At 26.6% G+C, this 21,145-nt stretch overlaps 1 protein-coding gene across 6 annotated transcripts; it reads right to left on the reverse strand.

The window, feature by feature from the left end:
• Positions 1 to 823: 823 nt before the first annotated feature.
• On the reverse strand, positions 824 to 19,771 carry LOC134834047 (kinesin-like protein Klp10A). Of its 6 annotated transcripts, none has more exons than XM_063848567.1 (9): positions 14,444 to 14,514; positions 11,776 to 12,438; positions 10,004 to 10,200; positions 8,331 to 8,495; positions 7,224 to 7,284; positions 4,615 to 4,715; positions 2,259 to 3,662; positions 1,157 to 1,331; positions 824 to 1,089 (listed from the first exon to the last, which is right to left on the reverse strand). In XM_063848567.1, the coding sequence occupies exons 2-9, from the start codon at positions 12,290 to 12,292 to the stop codon at positions 950 to 952; spliced, it is 2,760 nt and encodes a 919-aa protein (XP_063704637.1). In that variant the 5' UTR covers positions 12,293 to 12,438; positions 14,444 to 14,514; the 3' UTR covers positions 824 to 949. The 6 variants fall into 6 exon arrangements, with proteins under 6 accessions (XP_063704637.1, XP_063704635.1, XP_063704636.1 ...); XM_063848565.1 differs by having other exon boundaries at positions 4,615 to 4,718; XM_063848566.1 differs by having other exon boundaries at positions 4,615 to 4,718; positions 14,382 to 14,508.
• Between the last annotated feature and the right edge of the window lie 1,374 nt (positions 19,772 to 21,145).

The following is a 21,145-nucleotide window of genomic DNA, read 5'->3' on the forward strand; positions in this document are numbered from 1 at the left end:
TTGTTCATCATGCAATACTTTAATAATAAACAAGTTCCTTTTTTTAGTTAAACTTAAAGAAAAGCTGACTAATAACATTAATAAATGTAGATAATGATAGTTAAACATATATAATATAATATAAATGTATGTATATAATAAAAGTAAAAATTAGGAAAGTGTTTTATGGGTAAAACAGAAAAAATTAAAAATTAAAGAAAAAAAAACTTTTAGTGCGTTTGTCAGTTTTTAAGGAAAAATCGCGCGTCAAAAGAGAGATTTTTTAGTCACTGGTCAAAAATCTTTATCACGTTTATTATGATAATAAAAAATATTTAATAATAATAATAATTAATAATAATACAAAGATCTTAACGTAATTTTTTTTGTTCTTCTTAATTTTGAGATTAACTTTTTTTTTTAGTAATTTTGCGTTATTTTGTACAAATTTGAATATTTTTAATGATTTGACAGCAAAAATAAGTGGTTTTTGTTTATTATTTATTATTATTAACATTTCTTATATTTTATATTTATAATGATTTTATTAGTAATTTTTTTAATTATTATTTATTAATCCACTCAAACGGCAACAAAAAGCCACGATTTCATATTAGAAAAAATAAATATCGCCACATTCAAATTTTTTACAGCAACGATCTTTTTTTATCATCAATATTATTATTTATTAAGCGCATTTCTAGGCATTTTTTTATAGTTATTTTTTAAATCAATCAAAAATTGCTTTTTATCGAACGTTTTTAGTCTTCATTGGTTTGTTAGTAGTAAATAGTAAAAATTATAAAAAAAAATTATGAATATCAGCTGCATCGCTTCAAATACATAGTGAGACAATTTATTTGACAAATCGAAAATCACACACGGGATTGTTGGTTTTTTTTTGTTTTTTCGTAAAAGGATTTAAAAGCAATTTTTTGTTTGTTCTAAATTTTTTGAAAATTTTTCATGTCTATCGTTTTCCCGGTTTGATTTTTGTTGCTACCATTTCCTCGTTTGCGAGTTTTGCACGGAAATCGACCATCAAGTCTTTGCACGCAGTAGCCAGGTCAGCCAGTTGTGTGAAAAGTTCTTCGCCTCGTTTGCAATAAGCTGAAATTTTTTGATGAATTTTAGTAAGAATTTGAGTTTTAATGAGGTTTTAGTGAGAAAAACTTACAATCCTGATCGTAATCCACAAAGTTTGTTTGGTCATAAAGGCTTTGAGATTCGGGAATGAATTTTTGCAGGAATTCATTCATCAATTTGTGTTGATCGATTAGCTCCTCCTCGCATTGTTGTAGTTCTGAGATAGCTGCGTGTTGTTGAAATAGCTCTACTGACATGTCGTGTTCCTGAATTTATAAGAAAATTTAATTATTTTAAGGTTTTTAGGCGATTTTATTAAATATTTTCACTTTTTTCATAAAGATATATCTTTTTTAATAAATTTCTAATTTTTTTTATACTTTACAAAAATAATAATTTATTTATTTTTTTTTTAATTAATTGAATAATTAAATTTTAATTAAAATAATAATTAAATTACAATAATTTAATTAATTTTAATATTTAAAATTTTTGAAAATTATATTTTTTAAATTCATTATTTAAAATTTATTTATTTAAATTTAATTAAATTAATTTAATTTTTTGATTCATTTATTTTATTTATTAAAATTTCTTATATTGAATTAAAATTGGAATCCAAAGAAGAAATATTTCGATTTGACGAAAGACAAAATTGAATAAATTGACAAAAATTTTTTTAAAATCTTTTTTTATGTAATTTTTTTTCATTACTTAAAATTCATGAAAAGAAAATTTTTTTAAATAAAAAAATTAATTAAATTAAAATTATTTTCAAATTCAATTTTGAAGAAATTGGGAGAAAAATTTAATTAAGCTCAAAAAAAAAAATATATATTAAATTAAAAAAATTAAAAAAAAAAAATATAAAAAAAATTTAAAAAAAATAAATTAAATAAAAGAAAAATCAATAAAAGAAGCTAAATTAAATTTAAATAATTAAAATTAAATAAATTAATAAAATTTAAAATAAAAAAAAATTAAAATAAAATATAAAATAAAAAAAAAATAAATTTAAATAAATTTAAAATCGATTTTTTTTATTTCGTTTTCAATTAAAAAGTCAAAAATTCTCGTTTTTGCCAATAATTTTTATTTTTTCTTCTGATTTTTTTTTCCAAAAATTTTGAGAAATGCACGAAAAAAAGTGAAAATATTTGATTAATAAAAAAAATTCACATGCAAAAACTTACATTGAGTGATCTTAATGCCGCCAAATCTCCTTCATTCATTCCCCCATTTTTGGGTTCATCACTTTCCATGGGCTCGACATCGTCCAATCTCTCCGACGGATCTGACGGCACAAGTTCCTTGACGCGATCCGCATACCGCAACGTATTCAACGTGTGTTCGCACGAATTCAGGCCCGGCGAAATCATCGCAATCATGCACGTGCGACTCTTCTCGCCGATAAACGAGTCCCTCAGCACTTGCGTCAACTTGCTAACGCGGAATGGTAAATGCGCATTTTGACGTCCCAACGCCCGAATGCACTCCTTCAGGGCAAGCAGCGACTTGTTGATTTCCGCACCTTCCATGCGCGTTTGTCGATTCGCGGACGACGTGTCGGCGCCACGTTCGTTGCCCGCCAAATCGATAAAGGAGAATTTTCCGTGGATTTTTGTGGAGCCCATGGGCCGTACCACGATCTGAAATACTGCATGCGATCTGGAAGAGTTGGCGTTCGCCGATGTTTGTCCCGAAGTGCGTGTCACGTTGCCGTGCTGGATGAGTTTGAGGACCTCTTCGACGGAATCGACGACTTTTTCCGTCAAACCGACAACTTGCACTTGTTGCTTGCCATCCTCGAGAACGCGTAATTTTTGCTTGTTCGCCAACAAGTCGAAAACTTTGCCGCTGTAAATCTCGAAGAAGCTGGCGGACACGACGAGATTCAAGTGCGCGTACTTCGGACTTCGCAAATAGTGGAAAACGTCTTTTGTCGCCATGGCGTAGATGCCGCCCTTGCAGTCTTGGATTTTGCCACTGAATTCGCCGCCCATCGTGTGCGTTTTGCCGCTACCTGTTTGACCGTAAGCGAAGCACGTTGCCATGCCGCCTTCGAAAATCGTCTGAACCAAGGGCTTTGCCGTATATTTGTAAACCAACTCGTTCGAGCATGTATCATCGAAAGCATAATCGAAGCGAAATTTATGATTTTCCAAATATTTCGTGAGATCGACCTTCGTTTTCGGCTCGTGCACTAAAAGCGAATCCTTACTCGGCACCGAAATAACATCCAACTCTTTGCGTGTCGCTTCTTTGCGCGAAATTGGGCGTTTTCGCACACAAACCGTAATTTGTTGCGTCTTCACGGGAATCCCATCGACCAAGGGTCGAAATTCGACACTGCTCTGATAGTCGCGTATCATGGCAGCAAGCTCCCAATTCGGATTGCCCGGATCCATGTTCATCAGTGCGACTTTTTCCTCCTTTAGTTCCGCTTGGCGGGCACGACGCTTTTCGCGGTTCTCCTTTAGCTTTTCCACTTCCTTCACGACATACGAGCGACGTTGTCCTGCATTGCTTGTAATGGCGGTGGTCATGTTTTGCGTGTTTTGAGTGTTACTATTAATTGTGGCGCGATTATTAGCAACCTAAAAGTAAAAATATAAAGAAATTTTATTAAAAATTTTGAATTTTCATTAAAAATGTGAGAAAAATTACAAAAATTAATGAAGTTTGACTTTAGATTTTGTTAAAATTATTTTTAGAGCATTTTTTTGTTTCAAAATGTGCATTGGGTCGAAATTTTTAAAAAGTGTATTGGGACAAAAATTTAAAAAATTTGCCTTTAGACATGAATTTATAACTAAAATTGACTCAAAAATCACATTTTTAATTCCAAATTGTGCATTGGGCGAAAAATCAAAATTCGCATTGGGGCAAATTTTGTAAAAAATTCTCATTAGGTTGAAAATAGGAAAAATTTTCTTTTAGACATGAACTTATAACTAATATTGACTGAAGAAATACATTTTTAGTTACAAAATGTGCATTGGGCAAAAACTTATAATTTGGATTGGGGCAAATTTAAAAAAAAATGTGCATTGGGTTCAAAATTGATAAACAAGCTTTAAAATATGAATCAAAAATTATTTTTTATCTCGAAACTCATAAAATTTGAACTGGGATTTTTTTTGAAATGTTCATTGGGTCAAAAATTAACAGAAAAATTAGCTTTGAGTCGAGAATTTTTAAATAAAATTTTGCTTAAAATTCCAAAATAAGGGTTGAATCCAAAATTCACTAAAAATTTCTGTAAAATTTTGTAAAAAATATCTAAAATTTGATTTTTGACCCAATGCAAATTCTAAATTTTAACCCAGAACGATTTTTTCTTTACTTTCGACCCAAAGCATAATTTAAATTTTCGCTCTAATCCACATTTTGTATTTAAAAATTCACCCAAAATTAAAAAAAAATGAAATTTCTCAAAAAAATAAAAAAAACCCAATGCACATTTACAAAATTTTCATACATAAATTTAAATAATTTTTTTTTTCTTCGAAATGCATAAAAAATTAATAATTCAGATGAAATCCTTACTCTTTGCTTCACCGAAGTCGGAGGAGGAATATTTTCCGAGTGATCTTGTCCGTTTGTTTGCTGCACTTGGATTGGCTGTACGTTAGATCTAGTTGAACGCCCTGCTAAAAAAAAATAAAATTTTAATAAAATTTCTTTTTTCAATAAATTTTTCACAGAATCCTTTTTCAGAATCTTACACAGCGGCTTGAGCAGTCTCATCAACCATTCAAGCATGATTTTTTTTTGTAAATAAATAAATAATTTATTTAAAAGAAAATATCAAACGAACTGAACAACTCAACTAACAAGAAGCAACAGTAACGGAACGTACAAAAATTTCTTCACACAGACTTTTCCAATCAATAAAGGCAATAACCCCACAACAGTGGCTCCTGACTCGTGTGCAATTGAGGAAACAATTTCAATTTTCTCTCTCTTGTACAAACAATTCAACACACAAAAAAATAAAGAACAAGTAAAGTTCAGTCACCTTGTTGCTCAATTATTTACTCACGACAAAAATTACAAGAATTTTTTTAGATTTTTTTTTTCTACGGAAAAAATCTCACACTCACGACGAAGGAACTGAGTGCAGTGAAATCCCACTCAAATATGAATTAATGAACTTGAGTAAAATTAGCATTAACCTATAACATTTTTTCTTTGTCCCTTTTGCGTTTTTCACGTTATCCTCGTACGTTGGTGTGTGGCGCCGCGACGTACAATTTACTTAAATAATGATATGTTTCGATGTTTTTTTTTCCAGGCTTCCGTCATTCATTCAGCATAGTATCAGTAGCGGATTTAGGATTTTTTTTTTTAATTTTTAAAAATTTTTTTTTTAAAAATTTAAAAAAAAAAAAAAAAAAAAAAAAAAATTAAAAATAATTTTTTATTATTTTTTTTTTATTTTAATTTAATTTTTTATTTAATTTTAAATAATAAAAATTAATTAAAATTAATTTTTAATAAAAATTATTTTTTTAATTTTTGAATTTGAATTAAATTAAAACCTAAAAATTTTTCTTATTGATTAAAACCAAGAAAAAAAAAATTAACAAAATTCTAAAAGACCTTAAGTCTCAAAAATTTTATATTAAATTAACTAAAATTTTTAAAATTTATTTATTTTTATTTTTTAAATATTTTTTTAATTTTTTTTTTTCATTATTTCATTGATTGAATTAAAATGAATTTTATTAAACTAAAATTAATTAAAATAAATTAAATAAAAGTAATTTAAATTCTATTAAAATTTATTATTTTTTTTTAATTTATTTTTTTATTAATTAATTTATTGAATAAATTAATTTTATTAAATAAAATAAAATAAATAAATAAAATAAAAATTAATTTTAATTAAATAAATTAATTTAAAGCAAAAATTTATTCTAATTAATTCAAACCAAGCAAAAATTTTAACAAAATTCTTCAAAGCGGCTTAAATACCGAAAAATTTTAATTCCGTCACTGACCACAATTTATTCATAGAAATTGGCATTGAATTCCTCGGTCATTTTAAATTGGCCCGACATGCAAGAAAATCTTCATTTGAAAAAATTTATTGATCCAAAAATTTCATTCAATTATTTTTTTTTCGCTCTTTTTTTTAGGACAATGTCGGAAAAGCGTTCGAGTCCCATCTATATTAATGAATTCCAAATCATAAATTATACGTAATTATAACGGCAGTTGTGTTTATGTTTTTTATCGTGACCCTGGCAACCAACCATCATAAGTGCGCTGCGTTATTATTATTTTATTAATATTATTGCTTTTGTGCATTTACGGAGAACACGACGACGAGTGAATTCGCCTTTTACGGAGAGGTGATGAAGGCGATTTATGGGCAAATATTGAGTCATACGAGGAATTGGATGTCGATCGTGTGAGGAAAATAAAAAAAAAATTGACGACAAGGTAGACGGAATAAATAAATTAACACACGATAAAAGCGTCATTGACATCGAAATAGGACAATTGACGTTGAACTCTCGGAGGGATGTTGGGGTTAATTAATGATTCTAATCGCTTTTGGGTTAGTTTATGATTTATTTTAGAAGAAATTTTACTTATTTTTCCTTCAATAAGTACAAAAAATTCCCGGAAATAATATTTTTTTAAGAATTTTCTACCATTTTAAGAATAATTTTAGTAAAAAATTCGAAAAAAATATTTTTTAAAATTTTTATGATGGATTTTTTCACAAATTTTTGATATTTCAAGTCATTTGAAGATTTTCTTTAGTTGCTCTAATAGGAAAAACTGAAGTTTAAGTCAAATTTCAAATATTTTTTTTTTGTTCTTGAGAGACCATTTAACTTTTTTAAAATAAATTTTTTTTAAAAATTAATTAAATTTTTGAAAATTTAAAAAAAAATTCTTTTTAACCTCAAAATTGATAAATTTTTCTTCTTTATGTTTAGTTTTTAACCTAAAAATTTTTTTCCTAACAGAAAAAAATTTTCAACATAGACATCTGGAATCAAAACAAAGTCATTTAATCTCCTTTCCAAACCACAAAAGTTGAAAATTCCTTTTTTTTTTTGAAAATTCGAATTTTTGTTCATGCCGCTGTGTAAAATCCAAAAATTTCTGTAAATTCCTTTAAAAAAAATAAAACTTACCATTGATTTGTGGAGTTACAATTCCAGTATTTCTAACTCTAATTGCTCCCTGGGTTGCATTCTGCAATGACGTCATGCGAAAAAAAAGAAAAAAAATCAGATTAGATTAAAGAAAAATAAAAAATTGAAATTTTCATCGATAATCGATATCTAATTTTATACATAAAACTAAAAAGTGTCTAAAAATGCACGTGACAATTTGCTTCATAACATCTAGGTCTATGTGAAAATAAAAAGTGTGTCGCTCAGTGCAAAATAATAATATCGGTGCCAAAAATAAACAGAAAACGAAGATAATCTATGTACAAAAATAATGAAAATTGGAAAAAAAGAGACACGCAACACTAAATATTCAATTGAAAAGTTCGAACGAGAAACTAGGAGACTCCATTCGGTGACATTTTTAAGAAAAATTATTTTTTTTTATAGATTTTTCTTGGAAAAAATTCATCAAACATTTTTTTTTAGATTAAAATTATTTTTAAAAAATTTTTAGAGGCTGAAATTAATTTTGAAAAAATTTCTGAACCAAAATTTATCAAAAAAAAAAAAAAAAAAAAAAAAATTAAGAAAAATTAAAAAAATAATTTACAGGCAAAACCTTATTTTAAATTGTTTTTTTTTAAATAAAAAATTTTTTTTAAATAAAAAAATTTTTTTTTTTTAAATAAAAAATTAAAAAAAAAGATTTTTATTAAATAAAAAATTTAAAAAATATTTTTTTTTTTAAATAAAAAATTAAAAAAATATTTTTTGAATCAAAAACTAAAAAAATATTTTTTTAAATTTTCAAACTAAACTAAAAAAATATTTTTTTTTTAATTTTTAATTTATAAAAAATTTTTCTTTAATTTTTATTTTTTTTTTATATTTTTTTTTATTAAAATTCAAAAAAAAGTCAGACCAATATGTTAAAAAAAAAATTTAAGAGACAAAAATTTATCAAAAAATAATTTTTTTAAGCAAAAATTTCGAAAAAACTAAAAAAAGTGTATTCACAAAGTCACTTCCTCGAAAAAAAAATTCCGAAGCGACAAAAATGCAGACAGTCAATAAAAAGAACATCAAGAAACGAAGTAAGAGAAAAAAATCATCAATCAACTATACCGCAGATTTAGTCGTCGTATTTGTGTTAGTTTGGCGAATCGGTAAGGTACCACCGGAAATTGCATTGTTTGCGACTTGTTGCGGTACGAGATCCTCGAGATTCTCCTCGTCCGCGACATCGATTAACTCGTCTTCGTAATCGTCGGGAGATGATTGTGACGAACCCTGAGTTTTTTTTTTATTTTTGTGAATTTGTTAGTAACTGATTAATTTTTTTTTTGGCAAAAATTCTGACGAACAAAGCTGCAAAGTGTTTTCGATCGATTTTTTTTTATCATGAGGCAATGAGATGGAACGACGACAAAAAATAATTCAAATAGTTGAACAAAAAAAAAATGCAAAACTACTCGTGATTTGATTAATTCTCGAGTCACGTAACGAAAAAAAAATTCTTTATAAAAAAAATTAAACTTACATTGAAATTAATGTCTTTGTTATTCCATTCAAAAAATAAATTGAACATCACTGGAATTTTTAAAAGTGCATTTTGGGCACTTTAAATTTTTCTCTTGAAAATTTTTTCTCACAAATTTTGAAATATAATTAATTTAGCGGCAACGTAATCGATCAAATGAGCTGGCACAATAAATAAAATGGCCAAAGAAATAAAAGGAAAACAAATTGGGAGATTTTCATGGCAACATCAACGACGAATGAAGACGCCGTCATGGCAACTTAATGAACGTTCATAAACAAAATTGTGAATCCTTTCCGCTTATTTATGAAAAATTCATTCATTTCGTAATAATTCGTTAAGTTCGGGTGAAAGAAAAAAAAATAAAAATTGCACGAAATTGTGAGAAATATTGATTTTACGTGAAAAAAATTAATCAATTTTTAGTCTAGCTACGTTACTTTTGGAGCAATTTTTACTGTGATGGGATCTACTCGCACTTGCTTGCAGCTTTATTACTTTCAATTAAGGGTGATGCTATTTTTAAAAATTTTTTGGATTTTTTTTTTAAATTAAAAAAAAAATTAAAGAAATTAAATTAAAATTAATTTTTAAATATTTTTTAAATTTAATTTTAATTTTTTAATAAATAAAATAAATTATCGAAATTTATTTAAAATAAATAATTTTTTTATTTAAATATTTTTTTTTTAATTTAATTTTTTAGTCTTCTTTTAAAAATTAAATTTAATTCAAAGTTTTATTTTTTATTTAATTTAATAAATAAAAAAAAAATTATTATTTTTAAAATTATAAATTAAAAGAAAAAAAAATTAAATTAATTATAAAAAAAATAATTTAAAAATTTTAATTAATTAATTTAATTTTTATTCAATTAATTTATTAAAAAAAATATTTATTTAATTTAATTAATAAAAAAAATAAATAAAAATTATTTTAAAAATTTTAAATAAAAAAAAATAATTTTAAATCAGTTCATTATTTTATTAAAAATTAATTAAATAATATAATTTTATTTTTCATTATTTTTTTTAAATTTTATTTAATTAATCAATTAAATAAAATTTAGTTAAATAAAAAATTTAATTAAAATAATTTTTTCTTAAATTTTTAGACATAAAAAATTGAAAATTATAGAAATTCAATTTTAAAAACTTTTCAAAAAATAAAAAAAATCCAAAACATTTTCGCATCGCCCTAATTAATTAATTAATTACTTTTAATTAGCGCAAAAAATCATCTAATAAAAAATACTCACTCGTTGTAAATTTGTTGGCTGTGGCGGCGGTTGCTGAATGATTTCTGGCTCAGTAATGTTGAAGATATCGGGATTGAGTTGCAACAACATGTCCAGCTCGACTTCTTTGCCTTTCGTTTCGCCACGCTCGTACCACTCAACTGTCACGGATCGCGAGGCCATGTTCACTTTGGACACCATGGCAGAATGGACACGACCTGCAACGAAAAAAAAAATCAATAAATTTAAATGAGACTTTTCTTGCGAAGTTTTTTGTGGCTTGACGAAAAAGCAACAAATGACGAGAGAAAAAAAAATTATTTAAATAACACAAAAAAATATTAATCGATAACTGTAGGAGGGAGAATGTAAGATTTTTACATGGTCACGCAATGTTTTTGGCGCTTTCATAATAATAATTAAGCATGTGCTGCAGAAGAAAAAGTTCTTTCGCAAGCTTAACCTTGAATACGTATCCGTCTGTTTGGTCATTTCCGTGGAACGTTTCAATGAAATATGGGAGTGGGATATGTTTTTTTTATATTTTTTTATGAGTTTTTTTTTTTTGCATTTTTCTGTCTTTTCATATCAAGAAAAATATTTTTCAAAAATGTAATTTTCATTAAAAGCACTTTTTGTTCAAAAAATTTTTTAGAAAAAATTAAAAATTTTAGAGCTCAAAAGTCAAAATAAAAATTATTTTTTTGTTTCAAAATAAAAAATATATTTTTTTTAATTCAACGAATTAAAAAAAAATTAAATTTAAATTATTTTTATTTTAAATTAACTACATCTTTCATTGATTATTTATTTTTTTTTGAAAAAATATTAAATTTAATAAAATAATTTTTAATAATTAATTTTTTTTAAATCAAAATATTATTAAATTTAATTAAATAATTAAACAAAAATAATTTTAAAAATTATTAAAATTGATTTTCATCTTAAAAAATTAATTAAACATTTAAAAAATCATAAAATGATTTCAGGTTGAAAGCTTCAGCAAAAAGTTTTTCAAAAAATAACAATTCATGGACTATTTGTTATGAAAAATTTTCAAAAAGTTAATTTTTTTTAAATATTTTTGTTAATATAAGTAATTTTTTTTAATCATAAATTCTCTTATAAATTAAAAATTAATTATTAAATTATATTATTTTTTTAAAATTTTATTAATTAATTAAGTATTAATTTTACTTCATTTAATTTTTTTTTAAATTAGTATTTTAAATTTTAGAATAAAATTTATTTGGTTTAAGTTAAATTTTAATTTATTTATTTTTTTTTTAAATTTTTTTAAAATATTAATATTAATTTAATTAATTAATAAAATTTAAAAAAAAAATAATTTAATGTAATAATTAATTTTAAATTTATAAGAGAATTTATGATAAAAAAAAAATTACTTATATTAACAAAAATATTTAAAAAAAATTAATTAAATATTTTAAAAATTGAAATAATTCTTAATGATTTTTTTTTTTTAATTTACTAAAAATGAATTTTCACTGAATTTGGGTCAATATTTTAATTTTTTACAAAATTTAACTTATTTTAATTATTTTTTTTAACTTAAAAAATTTCTAATTTTCTTCACTTCGTTCATTAATTTTTTTAATTAATTTTTTTAATTATTTTTTTTTAATTAATTAATTAATTTTTAATTTTTTTAATTAATTCAAATAATTAAAGGACCTTAAATGACGATTATTTGCTCAAATTTTAAAAATCAGTCAATTTTTTTTCACATTCACATTTTTTTTATATTTTTTTTTCTACAAAATTTCACTTACAAATGCGTTTCTGGCTCACACACTCATTACAGGCCCTCAATTTCTTCATCAATTCTTGCAAATTCATGTTTTGGCTATTATTATTATAAACGTCTTTATTGATAACTCGTGGCAATGGCGGAGCTCTTATCACGACGCGTGACGGATTGTCATCAATTTTGATCTTTTTCCCGAGATTATTTTGCTTCGCGACACTATTATTCCGCATTTTGAAGTAATTCTCCGCAATATATTGACTTTCGGCGTTTTTGCTGTAATCCCGATATTCGTTCGAATTTTTCTTCAACGACGAATTTTTCAAGTCATTTTTGATGATTTTCTCTAAACGAGCTTTGTGAATGGGAATTTTGCTGCCGCCGCCATCGACAGTGTCTTCTTCGTCTTCGGTGTCACTTAAATCACTGCGCCAATTTTTGTTTGGACTTTTCGTGAGGACGACATTTCGACCACTGCTCGATGCAATGACGCTCGGTTCGCGTTTGATGCAACTAAAATGCTTTTTGAACCAGGAAGCCATCGTTTTATTTTGTATTTCCTGCGGCGCGGCGATTCTAAGCTACTTTGTGAATGGCAAGTACGTGAAAAACTCTTTTTTTGCTGCCACTATTTCTGCATTATTTTTGCATAATGACTTCGTTTCGATTTCCTTTCACTTTCGATGCTCTGAAACAACGCGGCGGCGATGGCATAAATTTCAAAATTTTTGCATGGCACTCGACTTGCATACTCTACTTTGGTGAAATTAGATCACCTCCATTCACTTTTTTTGTTGTTTTTATTGCATTTCTATCGCAGGTGCAGACGAAAATTGAAAAAAAAAAATATTTTTTCCCTGATAACAACAGCTGTTGTTGCTCTTTTCACAACTCATTTAACACACAAAAGGTGAGTTTTTTTTTGTTTCGATTCATTTTGTATTTCTGTCAAGTTCGTTTCGTTTCGTACACGAAAAAAAAATTAATACAAAAATTTATTAGAACAGAACCCCGTATTAGTAGGAGAGCGCTCGCCGAGAGCAATCGGTAACTACTCACTGTCGAAGTACGTTAAGTAAGTTTGATCAATAATACTCTACTTTAATATTTATCAAAGTTGTATTTTTTTTTGGCACGATATGGGCGGTTGGCAGTTTTAGGTCTGAAGAAGTGTGTCGTGCGTTGAGCAATGAGCAACGAAATAAAAATAAACGATGAATATTCAGAGGAAGGAAAAATTACTTTACTCAATTAGGGAAATAGATTTTTTGGCAAACAGGAAGGAAATTTTTTGAAAGAAACAAGATAAAAAAGTCCATTTATGAGAAAACGGACAAGTCGTTCTTGAGATAAAAAAAGATTTTTGGAAAAATTTTTATTATGGGAATAATTAATGGGCATTCAAGGTTTGTGTAAAGAAGGAATTTGGATTTTTAGAGAAACCAAGAATGCCCATGAGTTGTTCCAAAAATTTATGATGAGAAATTTCCCAAAAATCTCATTTTATCTCAAGAACGACTTGTCCGTTTTGACAAATTTGGACTTTTTTTATTTCAAAAATTTCCTTTTGGTTTACCAAAAATTAAATTTCTCTATAAATTTTAAATTTTTCCACTATTTTTTTTAATTATTCATAAAAAAAATTAGAAAAAAATATTAAGAAAAAAATATTTAGAAAAAATTATTAAAAAAATTATTTTAAGTCATTAAAAAAACTTTAAAATTATTTTTTAAAAATTTTGTCAGTTCTAATTCTGTTAATTTATTTTTTAATTTTTCGTTTCTTTGTTCATCAATTTTTGCGCATTATTTTTGAAAAATTAGAGACGTAAAAGATATAGAAATTCTCATAAATGAAACTTTTATAAATAGAAAGGAATTTATTGAGTCATCGAAACGAACTTTGATGATAAGAAATTTTATGGTTTTGACTGAAATTCTTTGAAATTTAAAAAAAAATTAAATTCCTAAACAAAAATCGCTTTTCTTTTATAAAAGGATTCTTTTTAAGACTTTTTGCAAATGTATGAAATAATCAAAAAATCAATAAAATTTTTCTTAAACAATTAGATTTTTACATTTTTGTCTAAATTTCCGTGCCTTTTATTTATTTATTTTTTTTTTTGTTTTGAAAAAATAAAAAAAAATTTTTTTTAAATTTTAATTATTTTTAAATTTTTCAACTTCAATTGGAAGTTTTTAAAAGAAAAATCTCCCAAAATAATAAAAAATATTTTTTTGTTGAATCTCATCGTTTACTATCCCATAAACAACTTCTAAATTGTCACCCTTGACTGCCTTTCCAACCCTCATAAAATATTTCTTGACCTTTCATAACCAACCACCCCATAAACCTTACAGACCAATTTGTCACATTTGGTTCAATGAAACGTTTCTTCACCCTTGAAACGTCCAATAATTTCCATCTAATGAACTTTTATTACTCCAATTTTGTCGTATTTTTCAAAAAAATTGACTTGAAAATCAATACGATGTCGCATTGTCATAGAAAAAAAAGACGGAAAATAGTAAAATAATAACACTAATTTTCCCGCGATTTGCCATTTAGTTGGAATGACATTGAAAATGCAATTTAAACACACGTTTTTAATGCATTTAAGCTAATTTTACAAAAATTTCCACAAAGAGTTTGAGTATGCAAAGACAATTGTCAGGCAAAGGCTTTGAATTACACTTCTTGAGAACTTTTATTTATTTATTGCGATATTTTTGATAAGTTACGACTCGACTAACTATCATCAAGTTTTACACGAGACTAAGTTTTAGTAAGAAATATCAGGTTTAGTAAATAAAATATAAAAATAAAAACGTTTTCCGATGCGATTACTATATTTGTTGTCGTTGTAGTAAGTAAATGACGAACGATTGTATTGATATGTTGTCGCGATTTCCTATAAAAAATATGCGATTACATTTTTTTTACAACGTTTAGAAAATTAAAAAAAAAAAGTTTTTATGCAGGAATTTTTGTCTGTCTGATGAATATTTCAAATTTATTCAAAATTTTTAAAATGTGCATTGGGTAAAAAATTTAAAATGTGCTTTGGGATGAAAATTTGAAAATGTGCAATGGATTGAAACTCTGAGGAATTCATCCTGAGGCAAATTTCAATATTTTTCTGAAGAAACATTACAGATAAAAGCTTGGCAGAAATTTCAAAATGTCAACTGGGTTAAAGACTTTCAAATTTATACTTGGCTGGTCAAAATGTGCATTGGGATCAAATTAAAATTTTCCTAAAAAAGAAAAATTCACAATTTGACATGGGAAAAATTTCAAAATATGCATTGGGAAAAATTTTAAAATGTGAACTGGGTTTTGCTATATTTTTTAAAAATGTCACGTGGCTAAAAATTTCATAATGTGCATTGGGATGAAACTTTATAAAATTTATTCTAAAGCAAAATTTAATATTTTTGTAACTTAATATTGCAAATAAATGCTTTGCAGACATTTCAAAATGTTAACTGGGCTAAAATTTTCAAAATTTTTTACTTGACTGATGCTTGAAAAATTTTAACGGGTAACAGCCCAAAATTTTTACTAAGTTCGGATTTTAATGTGAACTTGGCGGAAATTTTGAAATGTTAACTGGGTTTGTTTTAGTTGACATAATCATTAAAAAATTCTAAAATGTGAACTGGGTCGAAAATTTTCCAATATCACTTTGAACAAAAATTGGGTTCAAATAAAAATTTTCCTAAAAGACGAAAATTCACAATTTGACATGGGAAAAAAAATCAAAATATGCATTGGGCTAAAAAAAAGAAAATTTTAACTTGATCCCAATGCACATTTTGAATGTTTGTTCAAATAAATGAAAATGCGATAAATTAATTTTTTTTAACGACAACTTTCTAATTTTTTTATTGTTTTTCAAGTTGTCGTCGTTGTCAGTAAAATGTGATGAAATTTTCTGTATCAAGTACGGAAGCTCGTCGAAACTCGTGCACATGTGATTCTCATGCTTTTTCATTTATTTGGCAATTCCTTTGTTTACATTCAAATTAAAGTTAATTTAATAAGGAAAGGTGTCACAATCGTCAATTAAAGGAAGTATTTCCATTTTTTTCAAGGAATTTTGTGTTTTTTTGGGTCACAAGTAACAAACGCCAACAAAAACAATCGATTTTGCGCAGGAAATTTTTGCTGCATCTAAAATGTGCATCACAACGAAGGTCAAGGTCACGTGTCTTCTTGCAGTCTGGGCAGCGGCGTTTCATCAAAATAAACACAAAACTTTGACGTGCGGCTATTTTTCCTTGTTTTTGATAACAAATGATAAGAAATCGTCTTTTGTTGCAAATTCGTTCGTGAAAGAGAGAAAGAGTCGCAGACGATTGCATTTCCGTAAAATAAAAAAAAAACACACCCGTCTCTCGTAACGTGATGAGTGGCATGAATGCAATGGAGCAAATAACCGTTTTATTGAATGAACGTGTTGATTTTTTGAATGCGCATGGCTTGAAATGGGCCGACTGTAGCGAAAATTGTTAGACAATTATTTAAAAAAAAAAAACAAAAAAGAATTTCTCGTGTTCCCCTCTCCGCCGCCGACGTTTGAATAATGTTAGAATCACGCACAAAACTCGCGCGGTAAGTACCGAGAAATGACGAGGAGGTTGATGAACTGCTCGTTCAAAAATAAATAAATAAATAATGTGTTGTTCTGTTTATGAAATCGTTGTCAATGTTATGTTGATGCGTTCGTTACATGAATAAATTGAGTGCATTACATTTTCCGGCACGATCTTGACCAAGACAACTTTTGAAACAGAAATTGCCTTTTTTGGACAAAATTTAAGTTTTTGAGGGGATTAAGTCTCATTTAAAGGTCAATTAATGAAATAATTAGCGGTAATTGGATCAATTTAAGTGATCGAAAGTTAATTTTTACAGAAAATTTTGGGTTTTTTCCATTAATTTTTAAAAAATTTATGACACGTTTTTATTTTTAAATTGAAAAATTGATCTTTTCTGTGGATTTGTTGATAAATTGTGCAAGTTTTTGTTGAATTATGGGAAAATTTCAGTAGACATGAATAGATATTGTTTCATTTTTGATCGAGTTATGTAATTGTGAAGTAATTTTTGAAAATTATATAGTCTTGAAGGTAGTTTTTTTTATCGATTTTTAATGTTTTTTTTATTTTTTTTACATTTTTTAATTTTTAAAATAGAAAAAAAAATTTTTAAATTTAAAATAAAAAATATTAAATTAATAAATAAAAATTAAATTAATATAAAAATATATTAAACAGTATAAAAAAAATTAAAAAAAAAAATTTTTTTTAAATTTTCATTCAGTCATTTTATAAAGATTTTTTATATTTTTTTATACTGTTTAATATATTTTTATATTAATTTAATTTTTATTTATTAATTTAATATTTTTTGTTTTAATTTTTTTTATTTTTTTTAAGCTTTCAATAATTAAAATAAATTATTTTTTTCGCCATTTCAATTAATTTAACAGTTGATTATCGATAGAAATGGGAACAATTTATAAAATATTTTTCTATTTTGATATTTTAAATAAAACGAGCCAAATTTAGTATTTTTCTTGTCAGTTTCTTTAAAAAAAGTGTCAATTTTTTTGATATTTTAAACAAAATTAATCAGTTTTTATATTTTTTATCTAAAATTTTAAAAAATAATTTTCTTTAGCATATAAGATTCATTTTTAGACAAAATTTGGTCCATTTTTTTAATTTAAGGCAAATTTTTATCATTTAAATTTAAATTTAAGGCAAATTTTTATTACTTTTACTTTAATTTGGCCGACTTTTTATTTCTGACTTTTTTAATTTTTTAGTTATTTTTTATAAATTTTAGTACCGCTGCAGAAATTTTAGTTCATCGAAAACTCAATTAATATTTTTTTTTGTATTTCGGTTAAAAATCTGGATTTTTGATTCACTTTCATGGAAAATTAGATGATTTCTTATCAACATTAGGTCATTTTTTGTTGATTTTGAATCACTTTCCGAGAATTTTAATGAATTTTTCTTTATTTTCTGTTATCTTGACAGCTTATGATAAACTTGTGACTTCATAAGAAAAAATTTTTATCAAATTTTGGGTTAATTTTTTTTAATTTAAAAGTTAAAGTAATTTTTTAAAGGAAATTTTTAATAGAAATTTAAAAACTTTAAATGAATTTTTTAATTTTGAATTTTTTTTTGCTCAATTTTTGCCTGTTTTCATCAATTTAAGCAATTTTCGGTTCAAAAAATGGATTTTTCCATAAAATTTCAAAATTTGTAAGACAATCCTATTGATTTTCTATCCATTTTTAGCAAAACCAAGCCCGATCATTTCATTTTTTTCACTGAAAATAAAATTTTCTCCACTTTCAAAGACAAAATTTTACCAAACTAATTTTTTAAAAAAGTCAAAAATGCAAAAAATATATTTTTTGCCCTAAAAATCCATAAAAATCGCATTTTTCTTGCAAACCCATAATTTTTAATCAATTTCTAAGCAATAATTTGCCTAAAACGGTCATTGTCAAGGTCACCCAAAAGAAAGAAAAACGCAAAATAAAAAAAAACTTGTCGCCGAAACTGTTCCTCGCACTGATTCACATTCAATAATTTTCTTGCGTGACACCGAGAAACACAACAACGATCATGAGTCATCCACCGTCATATCAACAACTCGTTTGTTGTCTCGAAAAAAAAAAAAAAGTTTCTTTTCACACACAGTCAATTCACTAATCTCTAAATTGTTAATTTTTTTCTCGCTACACTTCACAAAAATTAATTTTTTTTTGACTCAAATTACGGGCAGCTTTCGTTGTTGTTGTTGTCGATATCGGCGAACGAGCGACTTTACCACCAAAACGTCGTCGTCGTCGTATGAGCAAGTTGCGATGTTGTATGGGCGTCTTAACGCCTTTTTCGGAAATGTTCTTGGGAATGATCGATTGTGTGTGAGAAAAAAAAACTTATCGAAATACTCACTTATGAGGTATTTTGGCGGCGATTTTGGGGGTTTTTCGAGACATTTTGCGATCCAGTAGAGCACTAACACAATCTCGATCATGACTGGCGCGTAGTTTTTTCGTGTTTTTTCTTGTGAATGGCTTCGCACACACACACAGAGACGAAATTTGTTGAGATTTTTGGTATTGATCCGGCTCGCACGGTTCGTTGAGCTTCATTGAGTAGCAAACGGTGCGGATTTTGCCTCTTTTACTTTCTCCAAAGGCACGGGATGGTCTTTCGGAGGCTGTATGGAGCAAGAAACGGCGCGGATCTGGGTTAAAAGTCACACATGTCGCGACAAAAGTGCCTCCTACGCAACGTTATGGCTCACAAACACTACGAAACTGACGTTGTGTTGCTGCAAGGACTTCTTGTTAATGAAAAAAATACAAGATTCCATGTAAGGGCAAGACGTAGCATGAGCACAAATGTACAAAAATAACAAAAAAAAAAAAACAAAATTGTACAATAAATGAAGTCAACGGTTTTTTTTTTTGTTATGTATGAAAACATCTCTTGGTAGTTGTGTAGAATACTCGTCGCTGTATGAACTCATCATCGCGAAATAATTTTTATCTACTCGAAAAAAATGCTAAAACTTTGCCAAATGTCGCCCATCAACACGTTCAAAGGCGTTTCCCGGCGTTGTCTTGCGACTTTCCCCACATTTTCACGACTTTTCTGTGATTTTGTGCCCAATTTTTGCTGAAACTCCATTTGCACAACTACACTTTCATCATTTCTCGAACGGAGAGTTCTCTCCGTCACACACAGAAAGAAACTTTTTTTTTTCCTCATTACTTACCATCGCTCCGTTTGATATTCACAGTTCGTCCAATTTCGATAATTTCCATGTTGTTTCAGCTGCAATTCTCAGCGCGATCTTGACACGAACGATTTTTACGGGTTTTGTGCACAACACTTTTCACCTTTTTCACGCTAATTACATTAATTTTTGCCGTACTTTCGGTGGAGCCTTTTCCGTTTTTTTTTTCTTTCTTTCAGCAGTTTCTGTTGAGATGCCTGTCAAAAAAATTCCGTTTGGCACTGCGGGTGTGACGTTTATCGCGGCGAGCCGTCTCACGATTGCGTGAGTGACTGACGAGGCGAATGAAAGTGATGAATTTCGTTTTTCGGAGAGGCAAGTGACTTTAAGGGGTTCGGGGAAATCCATAGTGACGTCAGATTGATATGGCGTTGTTCATTTAAGGAGTGTCGGGTTTTTTATGTTTTATTTTTTTACTGCATTTCGAAGATCATTTTTCTTATCATTTTTATTCATTTTATAACTCAAAACTTCAAAAAAATTGAAACAAAACTGCAAAAAAATTGAAACTGAAAAAAATTTTTTCTTTGACATAGTTTTGTTTTGAAAACTAAATCAAGAGAAAAACTGTGTCAAAAACTATGTCAAAAACTGTGTCAAAGCAATTTTTGTCAAATCTTGCTCCAAATGGATAAAAATTTGTCAGAGGGCTCTAATTTATCATTTTTAATCATTTTATAACTCAAAACTGCTAAAAAATTGAAACTGAAAAAAAAATTTTTCCTTTGACATAGTTTTGTTTTAAAAACTAAATCAAGAAAAAAACTGTGTCAAAAACTATGTCAAAAACTGTGTCAAAGCAATTTTTGTCAAATCTTGCTCCAAATGGATAAAAATTTGTCAGAGGGCTCTAATTTATCATTTTTAATCATTTTATAACTCAAAACTGCTAAAAAATTGAAACTGAAAAAAATTTTTTCCTTTGACATAGTTTTGTTTTGAAAACTAAATCAAGAAAAAAACTGTGTCAAAAACTATGTCAAAAACTGTGTCAAAGCAATTTTTGTCAAATCTTGCTCCAAATGGATAAAAATTTGTCAGAGGGCTCTAATTTATCATTTTTAATCATTTTATAACTCAAAACTGCTAAAAAATTGAAACTGAAAAAAATTTTTTCCTTTGACATAGTTTTGTTTTGAAAACTAAATCAAGAAAAAAACTGTGTCAAAAACTATGTCAAAAACTGTGTCAAAGCAATTTTTGTCAAATCTTGCTCCAAATGGATAAAAATTTGTCAGAGGGCTCTAATTTATCATTTTTAATCATTTTATAACTCAAAACTGCTAAAAAATTGAAACTGAAAAAAATTTTTTCCTTTGACATAGTTTTGTTTTGAAAACTAAATCAAGAAAAAAAAAACTGTGTCAAAAACTGTGTCAAAGCAATTTTTGTCAAATCTTGCTCCAAATGGATAAAAATTTGTCAGAGGGCTCTAATTTATCATTTTTAATCATTTTATAACTCAAAACTGCTAAAAAATTAAAACTGAAAAAAATTTTTTTCCTTTGACATAGTTTTGTTTTGAAAACTAAATCAAGAAAAAAACTGTGTCAAAAAC

The sequence above is a fragment of the Culicoides brevitarsis genome, chromosome 3, assembly GCF_036172545.1.
Source record: "Culicoides brevitarsis isolate CSIRO-B50_1 chromosome 3, AGI_CSIRO_Cbre_v1, whole genome shotgun sequence".
NCBI classification, from domain to species: Eukaryota; Metazoa; Arthropoda; class Insecta; order Diptera; family Ceratopogonidae; genus Culicoides; species Culicoides brevitarsis.

Bases quoted from the DNA above. Each gene is read 5' to 3' on its own strand.
- LOC134834047 (XM_063848565.1), bottom strand. From the start codon at position 12,292: ATGGCTTCCTGGTTCAAAAAGCATTTTAGTTGCATCAAACGCGAACCG. The intron at 8,496-10,003 runs GTGAGTATTTTT...AAAAAAACTCAG, and splicing joins AGCCAACAAATTTACAACGA to GGTTCGTCACAATCATCTCC. The intron at 3,663-4,614 runs GTAAGGATTTCA...TTTTACTTTTAG, and splicing joins CGACTTCGGTGAAGCAAAGA to GTTGCTAATAATCGCGCCAC.